The following is a 15,497-nucleotide window of genomic DNA, read 5'->3' on the forward strand; positions in this document are numbered from 1 at the left end:
TGGGGCACCCGGGCCCTTGGTGTTCCATGCTGGGTGCTGCAGGCTTACCTGCCTTCCTGGACATCAGATTTGGTGGCATCGGTGATGTGGGATTCTTGGGATCAGAGGGGACAGGGTGGGGAAGGTCAGCACGCCACCTCTGACGTAGCCATGCTGCACTCTGGGCTTCCCTGGCTGTGCTTGTCAAGGACCATTTCCTGCGGCATCTGCCATCACCAGGGGCCGAGGAGCGTGGGATGTGGTGTCTGCTCCCCTGCAGCTTCCTGGGAGGTCTGAGGGGCAGGCCTGTTTGTTGGAGACATGGGCAATGATCCGGGTGTCCTCTGAGTCTGTCTCACTGCCCCTGCTGGGCAGGGCCTGCCCGCCTGCAGAGCAAGGCCACTTGGACTCTGGGTACGGCTGGAACGGGCGCTGCTGCTGTGGACTGAGCCTCCCGAGTGCGGGGCTGGAACGGGTGCTGCTGCTGTGCCTGGGCCTCCCGATTGCAGGGCTGCACTTTGCACATCACAGCATGCGGACTGTAGGAAAACTGAGGTGCAGAGGGAGGTTCCTCAGCTGAGTTGAACCAAGGCTCGGGGAGGCCCTGGGTCCCTCCTGGTCCATGTAGTGGAGGGGTGGCTGGCAGACGGCGCTGCTGGCTCCACACAGCCAGCTGGCAGGCAGCCTGGGGCGGGAGGCTGCAGTGCCTCCGTGGGCGCCTGGCCGAGTGCCATTGCTGGGAGGTGCCACTGCTGAGAGGTGCCACTGTCAGGAAGGTTCCCTCGTGCTGCTTCTGGCTTCCACGTGCAGACAGTAGACTGCAGGCGTGTGCAGTTGGGGACTGGCTTCCGGCCCTTTGGCAATGTTCAGGTACAGATGTAGCATTGCGCACGCTCAGAGCTGTCCCCTTCATCCTAGCACTCCCTCCTCCTCAGGGCCAGGGCCACATGGCCTGGACACTTGCCCATCTCTGGGTAGGACACCAGCCTGTGAGGGGCACGACTACTGTCTCAGACAGTTCAGGCAGGGCAACTGACCCAGACGCTCACCATGTGGAAAGGAACCCGTGGGCCTGCAACACAGCGTGGCCGGTGCCCTCCACACCAAGGAGCTCCAGGCGGGGCTTCCAGGTGGGCGCAGCTGGTTGAGTACAGACCTCCCCTCTGTTCCCTGGCCTGAACGCCCCCTCAAATAACAAGAAAGGGGTGCTGGAGCTCTGCACCCACAGGGCAAGGAAGGTGGGAGAGGAGGTGCCACTGGGAGGTGTGGGCGCAGTTCGGAAGGCAGCCAGGCGGATTGGGAAACCTGAGAGGCCCCGGCCCTGGCCCGGGTCAGGGTCGGGAGAACAGGAACCATGCTGACGTGCGGCTGGCAGTGCGGAAGACTGGTGGAAGACCTGTCTGGGGGTCAGGTGAACCTGCAGAACCCTTCCCTGGGCTGGAGCAGTGGACTCAGAGGACCCAGATTTGGGGCACTAGGCCCAGGCCAGCACGGTTCATGCGGGGGCTGCAAGTGGGGGTCACCTGGCTCGTGGGCTGTCCCTTGGTGGGCCCTTGTGCCCCTCTTGCCTCCTTGGCTCCCAGGACCCCAGCATCCAGACTTCTAAAGCCCACAGACCCAGCTGCTGGCATCGGGGACCCAGCAGGATGCCCGCTACCCCAGCGCCCGTGGGTGCAGCGCATGCAGCGAGCTGTCCAGCACCTGGGAGGCTCCCGGTGACCAAAAGTCACAAGATGGTTGGGGAGGGCTTTTGACATGAAGATTAGTCGGCAACGTGAAAATGGAACTCAGGGCCGGGTGTGGGGCTCAGCCAGTAACCCCAGCACAGGGAGGCTGAGGCGGGCGGACCACAGTAACCCCAGCACTGGGAGGCCGAGGCAGGCGGACCGCGGGGTCAGGAGATCGAGACCGTCCTGGCTAACTCGGTGAAACTCCATCTACTAAAAATACAAAAAACTAGCCGGGCACGGTGGTGGTGCCTGTGGTCCCAGCTACTCAGGAGGCTGAGGCCGGAGAATGGCCGGAGCCCAGGAGGCGGAACATGCAGTGAGCTGAGATCGCGCCACTGCGCTCCAGCCTGGGCGACAGAGCGAGACTCTGTCTCAAAAAAAAAAAAGAAAAAGAAAAAAATGGAACTCAGAGGAAGGGCCAGTGCAGAGAACAGAAGGAAACTAAAGCAAAACAAAGCCCATGAATGTTCTCAGAGAAAGGGAAGGGATCCGTCCTGGGATGTAGTCAGATGAGAGGCAAGCTCTTGACACTTGGCTTAGGAGAAGTAACAAGTGGAATGAAAGGACCAGGTGATAAAGTTGAGGATACCGCCCAGAAGATGGGGCAAAAACACAAAGAAACTAGGAGAGACAAAAAATGAGACGATCAGTCCATTGGTCCAATGTCCAGTTCATAGCAGAGAAGAAGGAGTGAACACAGAAATAAAGAGGGGCCCTTTCAAGGTGTATTTAAACTGTTAGAACATGGGAGAAGAAATGCATTTAGAGGAAAAGTGGGTCACATACAAAGGCCTGGAGTCAAACCCCACTTTGCCTTTCAGCAGCCACGTTCGGGTGTGGAGGCTCCAGGCCCAGCCAAGCTCCATCTCCCGGAAGGCAGATGGGTGAGGTTTCCCCACTGAGGCCTCGGAGTGCACCCCTCCACGCCTTTCCACCACGAGGAAGGTGCATGTTCCTCCCGCCCAGGAGGACGCAGTCCCCGGTGCGGGTAGCAAGCAGGTGGACGCCAGCTCTGGGAGGGGTCTCCCGGGCACCCTGATGTGAGCCCTTTCCCTTCAGGAGCTCTGCTGCCGAGCACTTTAGGGAAGAATCAGTGATGATTCCATGAAAAACTAGGCAAGTGGAGAAAATGAGACGATTGTTAACCTCAGGAAGCAAAGCTGTTCAAAGGAAGAAAAGAAAGAATGGCCTAGTGCGGCCTCGCTACCTTTACCTGTGTGTGCAAGAATGCCTCAGAACAGACCCCGAATGTGACTGAATCCACCGTGTGCAGGAACACGACGGAACAGACCCCAAGCGTGACTGAATCCACCGTGTGCAGGAACACGACAGAACAGACCCCGAGCGTGACTGAGTCCACTGTGTGCAGGAACACAACAGAACAGACCCCGAGCATGACTGAATCCACCGTGTGCAGGAACACGACGGAACAGAACAGACCCCAAGCGTGACTGAGTCCACTGTGTGCAGGAACACGACAGAACAGACCCCGAGCGGGACTGAATCCACCTTGTGCAGAAACACGACAGAACAGACCCCGAGCGGGACTGAATCCACCGTGTGCAGGAACACGACAGAACAGACCCCGAGCGTGACTGAGTCCACTGTGTGCAGGAACACGACAGAACAGACCCCGAGCGTGACTGAGTCCACTGTGTGCAGGAGTGCATCAGAACAGACCCCGAATGTGATTGAATCCACTGTGTGCAGGAGTGCCTCAGAACAGACCCCGAATGTGACTGAATCCACCGTGTGCAGGAACACGACGGAACAGACCCCGAGCGTGACTGAGTCCACCGTGTGCAGGAACACGACAGAACAGACCCCGAGCGGGACTGAATCCACCGTGTGCAGGAACACAACCGAACAGACCCCGAGCGGGACTGAATCCACCGTGTGCAGGAACACGACAGAACAGACCCCGAGCGTGACTGAGTCCACTGTGTGCAGAAACACAACCGAACAGACCCCGAGCGGGACTGAGTCCACCGTGTGCAGGAGTGCATCAGAACAGACCCCGAGCGGGACTGAGTCCACTGTGTGCAGAAACACAACCGAACAGACCCCGAGCGTGACTGAGTCCACCGTGTGCAGGAACACGACAGAACAGACCCCGAGCGGGACTGAATCCACCATGTGCAGGAACACGACAGAACAGACCCCGAGCGGGACTGAGTCCACCGTGTGCAGGAGTGCATCAGAACAGACCCCGAGCGGGACTGAGTCCACTGTGTGCAGGAACACAACCGAACAGACCCCGAGCGGGACTGAGTCCACTGTGTGCAGGAGTGCATCAGAACAGACCCCGAATGTGATTGAATCCACTGTGTGCAGGAGTGCCTCAGAACAGACCCCGAATGTGACTGAATCCACCGTGTGCAGGAACACGACGGAACAGACCCCGAGCGTGACTGAGTCCACCGTGTGCAGGAACACGACAGAACAGACCCCAAGCGGGACTGAATCCACCGTGTGCAGGAACACAACCGAACAGACCCCGAGCGGGACTGAATCCACCGTGTGCAGGAACACGACAGAACAGACCCCGAGCGTGACTGAGTCCACTGTGTGCAGAAACACAACCGAACAGACCCCGAGCGGGACTGAGTCCACCGTGTGCAGGAGTGCATCAGAACAGACCCCGAGCGTGACTGAGTCCACTGTGTGCGGAAACACAACCGAACAGACCCCGAGCGTGACTGAGTCCACCATGTGCAGGAACACGACAGAACAGACCCCGAGCGGGACTGAATCCACCATGTGCAGGAACACGACAGAACAGACCCCGAGCGGGACTGAGTCCACCGTGTGCAGGAACACGACAGAACAGACCCCGAGCGGGACTGAATCCACCATGTGCAGGAACACGACAGAACAGACCCCGAGCGGGACTGAGTCCACCGTGTGCAGGAGTGCATCAGAACAGACCCCGAGCGGGACTGAGTCCACCGTGTGCAGGAGTGCCTCAGAACAGACCCCGAGCGGGACTGAGTCCACCGTGTGCAGGAACACAACCGAACAGACCCCGAGCGGGACTGAGTCCACCGTGTGCAGGAACACAACCGAACAGACCCCGAGCGGGACTGAGTCCACAGAGTGATCCTGGAGAGTGGGGTGCGTGTGTGGGAAGGGAGGCCTGGCCTGAGGCTCCGAGCTGGTGGGAACCTGAATGCGGAAGAGCCTGGCCCCACGGTCCCGGCTGCCCAGATGGGGTGGCTGCGGTTATGTGTCCTTGCAGCGTTCATGGCTTGCTACGTGACATTGGATGGTCTGTGTGTGTCACTGTGATGAAATGTGGATGTAACCTGTGGTGGAGTATGTCAGGGACACAGGAGCCAATAGAGCGAGAACCCAGCGGCCAGAGTAGGGACAGCGCAACCTGCAGGAGGGGTCAGGCCACACTGGATTGTGACTTGAAGCAGAGCATGGCGGTCCTGGGTTCACACCACCGTAGTGAGCAGATGCAGATCCGAAGGGGAGACGAGATGCACGTCCCAAGCAGAGGAATTCCACCCTCGAGAACGCCCTGCTTCCAGGCAGGCCGTGCAGAGCAGCTGAGCACTTTTCTCTTTATTCTTTCTTTTTTGTTGTTGTTTTTTTGAAGCAAGGTCTTGCTCTCTTGCTCAGGCTAGAGTGCAGTGGCACGATCTCAACTCACTGCAGCCTTGACCTCCCGGGCTCAAGTGACCCTCTCACCTCAGCTTCCCAAGTAGCTGGGACTACAGGCGCGCACCACTGCGTCTGGTTAATTTTTTTTTTTTTCTGAGACAGAGTTTCACTCTGTTGCCCTGGCTGGAGTGCAGTGGCCAGATTTCAGCTCACTGCAAGCTCCGCCTCCCAGGTTCATGCCATTCTCCTGCCTCAGCCTCCCGAGTAGCTGGGACTACAGGCGCCGCCACCTCGCCTGGCTAATTTTTTGTATTTTTAATAGAGACGGGGTTTCACCGTGTTAGCCAGGAAGGTCTCGGTCTCCTGACCTTGTGATCCGCCCGCCTTGGCCTCCCAAAGTGCTGGGATTACAGCATCTGGTTAATTTTTTAAAAAACATTTTGTAGGGATGAGGTTTCACCATGTTGCCCAGGCTGGTCTCGAGCTCCTGGGAGTGAGCCACCGCACCCAGCCCCTTTATAACATTAAACCAAATTAACTCTAAGAAAAGTGGCCAGGCGCCATGGCTTACTCCTATAATCTGGGACTTTGGGAGGCCAAGGCGAGCAGACTGCTTGAGTCCAGGAGTTCAAGATTACCTTGAGCAACGTGGTGAAACCCTGTCTCTACAAAACATTTAAAAATTAGGTTGGCCGGGTATGGTGGCTCATGCCTGTAATCCCAGCACTTTGGGAGAGCGAGGTGAGTGGATCATGAGGTCAGGAGGTCGAGACCATCCTGGCCAACATGGTAAAACCCCATCTCTATTTAAAATACAAAAATTAGCCGGGCGTGGTGGCGGGTGCCTGTAGTCCCAGGTACTTCAGGAGGCTGAGGCAGGAGAATGGCGTGAACCCGGGAGGCGGAGCTTGCAGTGAGCCGAGATTGCGCCACTGCACTCCAGCCTGGGCGACAGAGCGAGACTCCGTCTCAAAAAAAAAAAAAAAGCCTAGCATGGTGTAACTGGACTGTAGTCCCAGGAGATGGAGGCTGCAGTGACCTGAAATCACACCGCTGCACTCTAGTGCGGGCAACAGAGTGAGACCCTATCCCAAAAAATTAAAAAGTTATGTGAGACTGGGCGCTGTGGCACACCTGTAATCTCAGCACTTTGTGGGGCTAAGGCAGGCAGATTGCTTGAGGTCAGGGGTCCCAGACCAGCCTGGCCAACATGGCAAAATCCCGTCTCTACTAAAAATACAAAAATTAACTGGACGTGGTGGCTCATGCTTGTAATCTCAGCTACTCGGGAGGCTGAGGCAGGAGAATCCCTTGAACCCGGGAGGCAGAGGTTGCAGTGAGCCAAGATCGTGCCACTGCACTCCAGCCTGGATGACAGAGTGAGACCCCATCTCAAAAAAAAAAAAAGTTATGAATGGTAGTCCATGAGGCACTTGTACCGTGGTTAGAATCACAGCACAATTCTTGAGGTCACAAAGATGTTATAAAAGCTCGTTCCAAAAACATACCTTCCTCTGCCGGGGCGTTTTACAGCAGTCTTGAGACATTCGTAAGCCAGGCCAGGTGGGGGCGTCTGTGGCTGCTCCAGGAGGGTGATGGGAGGGCTGGTCCCACACGGGGGTCCACGCTGCATCCGCTGCTCGGGCTGTGGCTGCTGCACAGCTCACCCGAGAGGGACTGGGATAGCTGGGCGTGGGCTCCCAGGAGCTGACTGAGGTCCTGTCCAGTGTGGCGGGGCCTTTTCCTCATTGGGACCCTGGTGTTCTCAGGTGGTACACTGGGGTCTGGAAGGGAGGGCGGATGGAGACACAGGTTGAAGTTGGGTGCGCACGCCCAGCTTCTCCCCCGGGATAGACCCATGGGCGTCCAGAGCTGCAGGATTTGCTCCATTTGTGAAGTGCCCTCCTGGAGTCCTGAGGGGTAGTGTGGTGACACCCGCAGTCCTGGGACGGCAGGGGCCGGCCTTGGAGCCCCTCCTGGGAGCTGTGCAGCCCGGGTTTGGTCGCGTTTCTCAGACGCCCCTGCCTTGCTGTTACAGACGGCCAATGGGAACGTGGAGGCCAAGGTGGTGTGCTTCTACCGGAGGCGGGACATCTCCAGCACCCTCATCGCCCTGGCCGACAAGCACGCAAGTGAGTCTGGCCTTCCCCGGGGTGCCCGCCTGGCGGGAGGGTCCGCCGGGGAGGGCGGGCGGGGTCCTTCTTCCCTAGGGTCCATCCTCGGGGTCCTGGCCTCGTGGGGCCACCCTCTGCCCAACTCGCTCTGGCCTCTCTTTCTCTCCCTTCCACAGTGGGTGGGGGTGTCCTGGCTCCGTTTCCTCGGGGGCCGGGCGAATGAACTCCTCACAGGCCCCTCCGGAGCGGTGTGCCTCTCGCTGGCATCCTCTGTGAGCTTGTCACGGGGTGTGGCTGGGTGTGGGCATCATTGGTTGAGGCTTCTTTTTTATGATGACTTCTGGAGACTTTTCAGGCTGGTGGGACCTGCTGCCCGCACCTGCCACTGTCTCTCGCCTTTTAATTTTGTGAAGAGGCTCCTGTTGGCATTCCGAGTAGTGTTTTCAGGAAAGCAGTCCTCTCCTTATTCTTTACAGTTCAAACCCAAATTCAGTAAACTGGCTGGAAGGGGCTGCTGTGGCCAGCACAGTGTGTGGGAGGAAGCCACTGGCTGCATGGGAATGCCCTCAGCCTTGGGGGCCCAGCTCCTCCCCTGGGAACAGGTACTCACAGGCGATGGAGTCTCCCGCACTGGGGGACGTCGACTTCAGAGCCAGGAGCCAGAGGCACCCCCATGCCCTCCACATGCTACTGACACAGGGCCTGCCGGGCTGGGCCCACCTGCACCAGACACTGTGGTGCCCCCACTGAGGCCTCTCATGTGTCGGTGGGGGCAGGCGCGAGGGCTGTTATTGGCTTCCGCTCTGATACATCACCTGGGGTGGGATTTGAGCCCAGGCCGAGGCTGTGGTCTGTAGGGTGACATTTCCCAGTCGGTGAGGCATGTGACTGCCCTAGTACCTGTGTTGCTGGGGTGGGCCAAGGTCCCACCTGTAGCCTTCTGTGACCCCTAATGGGGTGAGATCCAGGGACTGTGATTGGCAGTGGGTCAGGTGGGAGGACCCTAACATCTTCTGCCCCTGTCCCAGTGCTGTGGGTGAGGGGCAAGAAGCCAGCCCAGGCAACCTCCCCCTGCCCTGGGAGGGGCTTAGGGACAGGACAGACCATCCTGCCACCGATGCCTTGTTCCTGAGCCTTTGCTGGGAGTCCGCCAGGGCAGGCGCTTGTGGAAGGAAGGGTCCCTTAACCCCACTGCCTTGCCCACCGGACAGCTGCAACCTTTCCTTGGCACCCAGTGGGTGCGGACATGAGCTGCCCTGGGGCAGTGCAGCTGGGCTGGGCCCCTGGGTCCACTCTGGACACCGGGCTGTGGGGCCTGTGGTGGCCCAAAGGGAGCTGCCAGTTGACTATGGGCTTCCTCTGGCTTCGTGAGGAACTGGAACCTCCTAGCTCTCTGCTCAGAGGAGGGGAGCATTCAAGGTGGGGCATGGTGACCCTTGACCTCTGACCTCAAAGCCTGGGTACTCCACTGGTGCGCACTCCAGGCACCAAGGAAGAGAGCTGGGGATGTTGAAAGTCCACAGGCTGCACATTCTGGAGGGGCGTTTGGTGTGGCCCTTGGCCCTGCAGGTGCTGGACGCCAGCCAGCAGCACGGCTGGTGGTTCTTGGTGTCGAGGGCTGATCTGTGTCAACTCTGCAGGGAGCAGGAGAAGCAGTGGTGGGGAGCGGGCCGGTGATGGAGAAGCAGTGGTGGGGAGCGGGCCGGCGGTGGAGAAGCAGTGGTGGGGAGCGGGCCGGCGGTGGAGAAGCAGTGGTGGGGAGCGGGCCGGCGGTGGAGAAGCAGTGGTGGGGAGCGGGCCGGCAGTGGAGAAGCAGTGGTGGGGAGCGGGCTGGCGCTGGAGAAGCAGTGGTGGGGAGCGGGCTGGCGCTGGAGAAGCAGTGGTGGGGAGCGGGCTGGTGATGGAGAAGCAGTGGTGGGGAGCGGGCTGGTGATGGAGAAGCAGTGGTGGGGAGCGGGCTGGTGATGGAGAAGCAGTGGTGGGGAGCGGGCCGGCGGTGGAGAAGCAGTGTCCAGGCTGAGTGGGCTGGTGATGGAGAAGCAGTGGTGGGGAGCGGGCTGGTGATGGAGAAGCAGTGGTGGGGAGCGGGCCGGCGCTGGAGAAGCAGTGGTGGGGAGCGGGCTGGTGATGGAGAAGCAGTGGTGGGGAGCGGGCTGGCGGTGGAGAAGCAGTGCCCAGGCTGAGTGGGCTGGTGATGGAGAAGCAGTGGTGGGGAGTGGGCTGGTGATGGAGAAGCAGTGGTGGGGAGCGGGCTGGTGATGGAGAAGCAGTGGTGGGGAGCAGGCTGGTGATGGAGAAGCAGTGCCCAGGCTAAGTGGCTGCAGTGTGGCCCTGCCAGTCTGTGTGGCCTGGGGAGTCAGGCGCCACCGTTGAGTTGGGCATGTTTATGGCTGGCCCAGGGCACATCCTGTCTCTGTCCTCTGGCACCTGGGAGCACAGTGTCCCTGCTCCAGAGAGTCTATCAGTGGTTTTTGAGGGTACGGTGTCCCCCTTTCCTGAGGTTCTGCTCTCAGACACCCCAGAAGATGGCCTTTTGCTAGGAGGGCCCCAGAAGGGGACTCCAGACATAATGTGATTAGAGGTATCAGAGGGCGTGTTTTCCAGAAGGGCCTCGTTGGGGCTGGTGGGACTGGGCAGAGAGCAGCAGTGCCCCCCCCAGGTGCCCAGCCCAGCCCCTTTGGACGGTGCTCCCTGGAAAGCTGCATGGCGGCCCCTCTGCAGGGCGTTCCTGTGAACTGACAGCCCAGCTGCAGGGAGCAGGCATCATGGGTGACGGGTCTGCCGCTGGTCCAGGGGCTCGGAGCACAGCCCCACTCTTGCCTGGTGACTGGGCCTTGCGGTGATTCTGCAGGGCCCACATCCCCGGGTTGTGTACATCTGTGCGTTTCTCCTGCTCGCTCTGTGAGCTCACGGCAGCGAGGGTGAGGCCCCAGCTGATCCCAGGGACAGGTGTGAGGACACTCCGGGAGGCCTCTGGCTCTTCCACATCACTGCCTCCACCCAGTCCCTGCTGGGGCGTCCAGCCCACAGTGCAGGCCTCAGGGTGGAGGGTAGACACCGGCCAGGCTGCACCGCGGCCCCTGCGGCAGAGACCTCACCCCGGCAGGCTGTGAGCGTGAAGCCTTTTATAGACAGAACGACAGGGAGAGGGGAACGTCCGTCCTCAGAGCCCCCCAGAGCAGGTGTGGGGGCCCTGGAGACCACAGCCTGGAGTGGGTGTGAGGGCACAGCCTGGGCCTAGTCCTGAGCCTGGGGCTGCCATTCCCTTGGCCTCATGCTTAGGGGTGTATCCAGGGTCCGAGGGAGGGTTCAGAGTGTGGGCGGTGCAGGGTGCACTGGCCAGCCCCGCCTCCCGCCTGGGTGTTTCTGCCTGTTGAGGGCCTCCTGAGGAGCTGCAGGCCTACTTCGCCCACATCTCCGACAGGCTGCACCCCGCAGCCCTGTTCTGCTGATCGGGGCACTGGTGAGATGGGAGTCTCGGAGTCGCTGTGGGCTTCTCTCCAGGCTGGGTCGGTGCTCTGACGGGGCCTGGCATAGGGCGCGTGTGAACGAAAGCCAGCCTCTGGTCTGGGATGGTGTGTGGGCCTCTGGGCCCTGGGGATTTCTGAGTTGAGGGTGCAGTTTGCTTGTGGGGCCCCAGGGGTGGGAGCGAGTGAGGTGTGTTGGCCTGGGATGCTGGGACTGGGGCTATCCTGGTTGGCCCTGCCCTGTTCTATGGACCGGCAGGAGGTGAGGCTCAGCAGGCAGACACCCCAGGCTTCTGAGGCCCAGATAGGGCCTGCCCAGAACAGGCCCAGCATGGCTGCTCCCAGCCTCAATCTGGGAGTGCACCTGGGAGTGCCCAGAGGAGCCAGGACTTCCTGTAGGCACCACAAGGGGGCCGCAGAGAGCGAGCAACCCGGCTGGCTGTGGTCCGGTCTGGGGACCTCGGGCTCAGAGAGCCGGCAGGACGCTGGGCAGGATGAGTGGCCCACTGGCGGCCGGTGCTGGGTGTGCGAGGGGACGATGGGGAGCACCACCGCACACCCCCATTTTGGGTGTTATAAGAACCTTACTTGGGTTCCTAGCACAGGGCAGGAATGCCCATGCTGCTGGCCCACGGCCGGCCCCGGCCTCTTCTGGACAGCCTGTTCTGGGAAGCCACAATGGAGTGAGAGCAGGGGTGGTCGCTGGACAGGGGCCCTCCACAGCCAGGCTTGTCTGGGCTCTTCCCAAAGAGGCTTGGCACCGGGTGGGTGGCGGCCGAAGTGGGGGGACATTGAGGCCCAGATGATCTTCAACCGGGTGGTCTTCACACCCCACCGGGAGGCCTGTGGCCCCCGTTCTGCCCTGCCCCCTGGTGGCACAGCCCTCGGTCCGGGCCCTGGGCAGGGAGCAGGCCGCTGCTGTGCGCTGACCGTGCTGCCGGGTGCTGTCTGTCTGTTATATAGCCCTGTCAGTCTGCTATAAGGCCGGACCGGGGGCGGACAACGGCGAGGAAGGTAAGAGCCGGCCTCCGCAAGGAGGGTGTCCTCCTGTCTGTGTCCCTGGGCTGGGGGCGGCAGCGCCGCTGAGGGACAGAGTTTGGGCGGGCCGCCTGCATGCCTGCGCCCTGTGCCCGGCCGGCCCGGCTGAGGGGCCCTCCCTTGTGTCCGGCCCACAGCCCAGACTTGGTGCAGCCCCGGCCTGAGGGTGACCTGCTGATGTGGGAGGTCTGTGGTGGGCTGTGTGGGGCTGTCTGGTCACGAGATGGGGAGGGACAGAGGGCAGCTGCCCCTCGCCCTCCTTGCCTGGGCACTTGGCAGCCGCTGGCTCCCCTGCTCCTCTTGCTCTTTTGTCTGCTGCTTCTGGGGCTAGCCCAGACCTTGTTTTCCCTCCTCCTTCCATCTTCATGCCCTGGGGAATCTGGGCCTTCAGGGTGCCTGGACTTAAAGGGCATATGGGCACCAGAGTGTCTGCAGGGGTACCTGCCGAGGAGTTGCTGGGCCGCCATGGGGTGGGGCAGCGGGACAGTGTCCGGCAGCAGGAGGATGCACACCTGCCAGGACGGGGCCTCCTGCGTGCTGGCGCCGGGTGGGGCTGGTGGGGTGGGCTTTGATCTGGCAGCGTGCGTCTGCCGTGGCGCTGACAGGGGCTCCTTGTCCTTCAGGGGAAATAGAAGAGGAAATGGAGAATCCGGAAATGGTGGACCTGCCCGAGAAACTAAAGCACCAGCTGCGGCATCGGGAGCTGTTCCTCTCCCGGCAGCTGGAGTCCCTGCCCGCCACGCACATCAGGTAGCCCCCAGCAGCTCCCGCCCTGGGCCCCTCGGGCTGTCCTCGCCCTTCCAGCCTGCCCGTCCTTCTTTTCCAGGGGCAAGTGCAGCGTCACCCTGCTCAACGAGACCGAATCGCTCAAGTCCTACCTGGAGCGGGAGGTGAGGCCCAGCCCGGCCTGGTCTGCTGCAGCCAGTCCCAGGCCACTGTTTCCTCCACCCGTGACCTCTGCTGGCCTGGGCAGCGGGGACGATTTTCCGTCCTCCCTCTAGGCCCAGGCTGTTCTGGAGGGAAGTGGGGATTGCGTCCTGACAGCCACTTCCGGGTGTCCTAGTGTGCAGCTGCCCCTACCCTACGCGTCTAGAGTTGTGGGCCAGGAGCACAGGACTTTTTCCTCTTGCCACTGCCTCCCAGACAACCAGTGAGGGGAGGTCCCCCTGGGGAGGGTGTGGCTGAGGCATATGGGGGCAGGGGCCACCTGGGTCTTCGTAGGAGTCTTGGCTGGTCTCTCCTGGGCAGTGGGCAGAGTCCTGGTAGGCCCACCTTGGGGGTCACCTGTGATTATACCGTGTTGACCTGCCATATAGCATCCCCCAAGGTGTGACAACCAAAAAATGTCTCTAGACAATGCCATACCTACCTGGGGAGCAGTGTCGCCTGACGGAGAGCAGTGGCACTGAGGCTGCTATGAGGTGCAGCTAACAGGACGGTTGGGTTTCCGAGGCCACGTGGGGGCAAAAGCATCTGGAGCATGTCGGTTCCCTGGAGTGCCTGTCATAGTTGCAGGGCATACCTGCCCAAGGGGCAGGCCCCTCTCCAGGCCTGGGACTTGGCCTCCCACAGGCTCTGCTGCCACCTGGCTGGAGTCTTGTGGCCTGAACACCCCCAGCGTGTCCAGCCAGCCCAGATGCAGGTTGCTGGATGAGGCCCTACCCTCCCTGTCCTAGGGGGGCTCATCTTTGCTGTGGCCATCGGTGCTCTGGTGTGGGCTCTGAAGGATCCAGGATGGCCACGGTGTGTCCCAAGCTCAGTCCTGTACTACCCCTGTGGCCCCAGTCCCCGTTCCCACCACACAGCCTGGAAACAGGCATTAAGTGGCTCAGCTCGGGCTGTGGTCGTGCCCCAGGCCTTAGCTGAGAGTCATGAGCAGGCAGAGAAGAGCAGGCAGGGCTCGGCCCGGGGTCGTAACACATGCCTGGAGCATGGGCTGGGCTCGAACCCTCTCAGGCTGCCAGACCAGCTTTCCAGAAGGCTGAGCCGCAACCTGCTGGGCGTGAGCAGAGGCTGTGGGGTCGCCGTGAATGCTCCCGCTCGGGAAGGAGGAGTGCCCTTATTGACAGAGCCACACAGAGAGGGTGAGGCTGCAGAAATGTCTCTGTGGACACAGAAAACGTGTGTTAGCAAGAAAGGCCCGTGAGGAAGCAGCAGGGGCAGTGACGAGCCTGTATGCACCGCATCAGCCCTAGAAACGGCCGGGTCGACGCTCACGAGGAGACAAAGCAGGCTGCACAGGCACCCCGAAACCCTCCTGCTGCACGATGCAGCCTTTCCCCACCTTTACTTTCTTTCTTTTTTATTGAGACAGAGTTTCGCTCTTGTTGCCCAGGCTGGAGTGCAATGGTGCGATCTCGACTCACTGCAACCTCCGCCTCCTGGGTTCAAGCGATTCTCCTGCCTCAGCCTCACAAGTAGCTGGGATGACAGGCGTGCGTCACCACGTCTGGCTAATTTTTAGTAGAAACGGGGTTTCACCACGTTAACCAGGCTGGTCTCGAACTGACCTCAGGTGATCATCCCGCCTCAGGTGTAATCCCTCCCACGGTGCTGGGATTACAGGCATGAGCCTCTGCGCCCGGCCACTTCCCTCTTTTTTCTTACCTGGGGTTTCTGAACAGCCCCAACGTGGGAATTTAATGTAACGGGCTCAGGGTGAGCACACTTAACACCCGGCAGAAGCTTGCGCCACTGACCCCTGGGGGATTGTGCCCCTGCCTCGCCTCAAATAACCTTCACTGATGAAGTCCTGACGAACACAGACTCACATCACAGATAAGCAGGAGTGCAGAAACATCACACAGCGGTCACAGACACACCCAGGCCCTGGCCGGTGGAGCAGTCCGGCACTAAATAGAAACCATGTGTGTTTATTAGTTTAAAGAAATAGGCCGGGCGCAGTGGCTCATGCCTATAATCCCAGCACTTTGGGAGCCCAAGGCCAGGGGAATCACTTGAACTCAGGAGTTCCAGAGCAGCCTGGGCATCATAGTGAGACCTCAACTCTACAAAAGTAAAAAAAATTAGCCAGGCATGGTGGTGCGCACTTACTGTTGTCCCAGTTACTCAGGAGGCTTGCTTGAGTCAAGAGGTGGCGGCTGCAGTGAGTCAAGATCGCACCACTGTACTCCAGCTTGGGTGACAGAACAAGACCCTGTCTCCAAAAAAAAAAAAAAAAAAAAAAATGATCCAGGCAGAGTAGGAGCTGAGGCTGAGGCTGAGGCTGAGCCTGGCAGCTGGCCTCTGGATAGTTGTGTCAGTTCAAGAGGATGAAGGCCCTGCTGCAGCGTGGCTCATGGTCACACATGGAACAGGTGTCATGCTGGACTTTAAAGGTAGCTCTTGAAAGAAAAAACGCAGAGTAGCTTTCAGAATAGGTGAGAGGGAGCCGGGCACAGTGGCTCACGCCTGTAATCCCAGCACTTTGGGAGCCCGAGGCAGGTGGATCACCTGAGCTCAGGAGTTTGAGACCAGCCTGACCAACATGGTGATACCGTGTTTCTACTGAAAATACAAAACATTAACTGAGTGTGGTGGCGGGTGCCTGTAATCCCAGC

The 15,497-nt window shown here is 60.3% G+C and overlaps 1 protein-coding gene across 6 annotated transcripts in view; it reads left to right on the forward strand.

The window, feature by feature from the left end:
• The window catches only part of MTA1 (metastasis associated 1), a 53,696-nt gene that overhangs the window by 21,570 nt on the left and 16,629 nt on the right, over positions 1–15,497 (forward strand). For 4 of the 6 annotated variants that reach the window (XM_073011388.1, XM_037984648.2, XM_037984643.2 and 1 more), the window contains exons 3-6: positions 7,357–7,450; positions 11,863–11,913; positions 12,561–12,687; positions 12,764–12,827. In XM_073011388.1, coding sequence (XP_072867489.1) covers positions 7,357–7,450; positions 11,863–11,913; positions 12,561–12,687; positions 12,764–12,827 — 336 coding nt within the window. The remainder of the gene's footprint in view (positions 1–7,356; positions 7,451–11,862; positions 11,914–12,560; positions 12,688–12,763; positions 12,828–15,497) is intronic. The other 2 variants (XM_073011389.1, XM_037984645.2) reach the window with 1 other exon arrangement.

The sequence above is a fragment of the Chlorocebus sabaeus genome, chromosome 24, assembly GCF_047675955.1.
Source record: "Chlorocebus sabaeus isolate Y175 chromosome 24, mChlSab1.0.hap1, whole genome shotgun sequence".
NCBI classification, from domain to species: domain Eukaryota; kingdom Metazoa; phylum Chordata; class Mammalia; order Primates; family Cercopithecidae; genus Chlorocebus; species Chlorocebus sabaeus.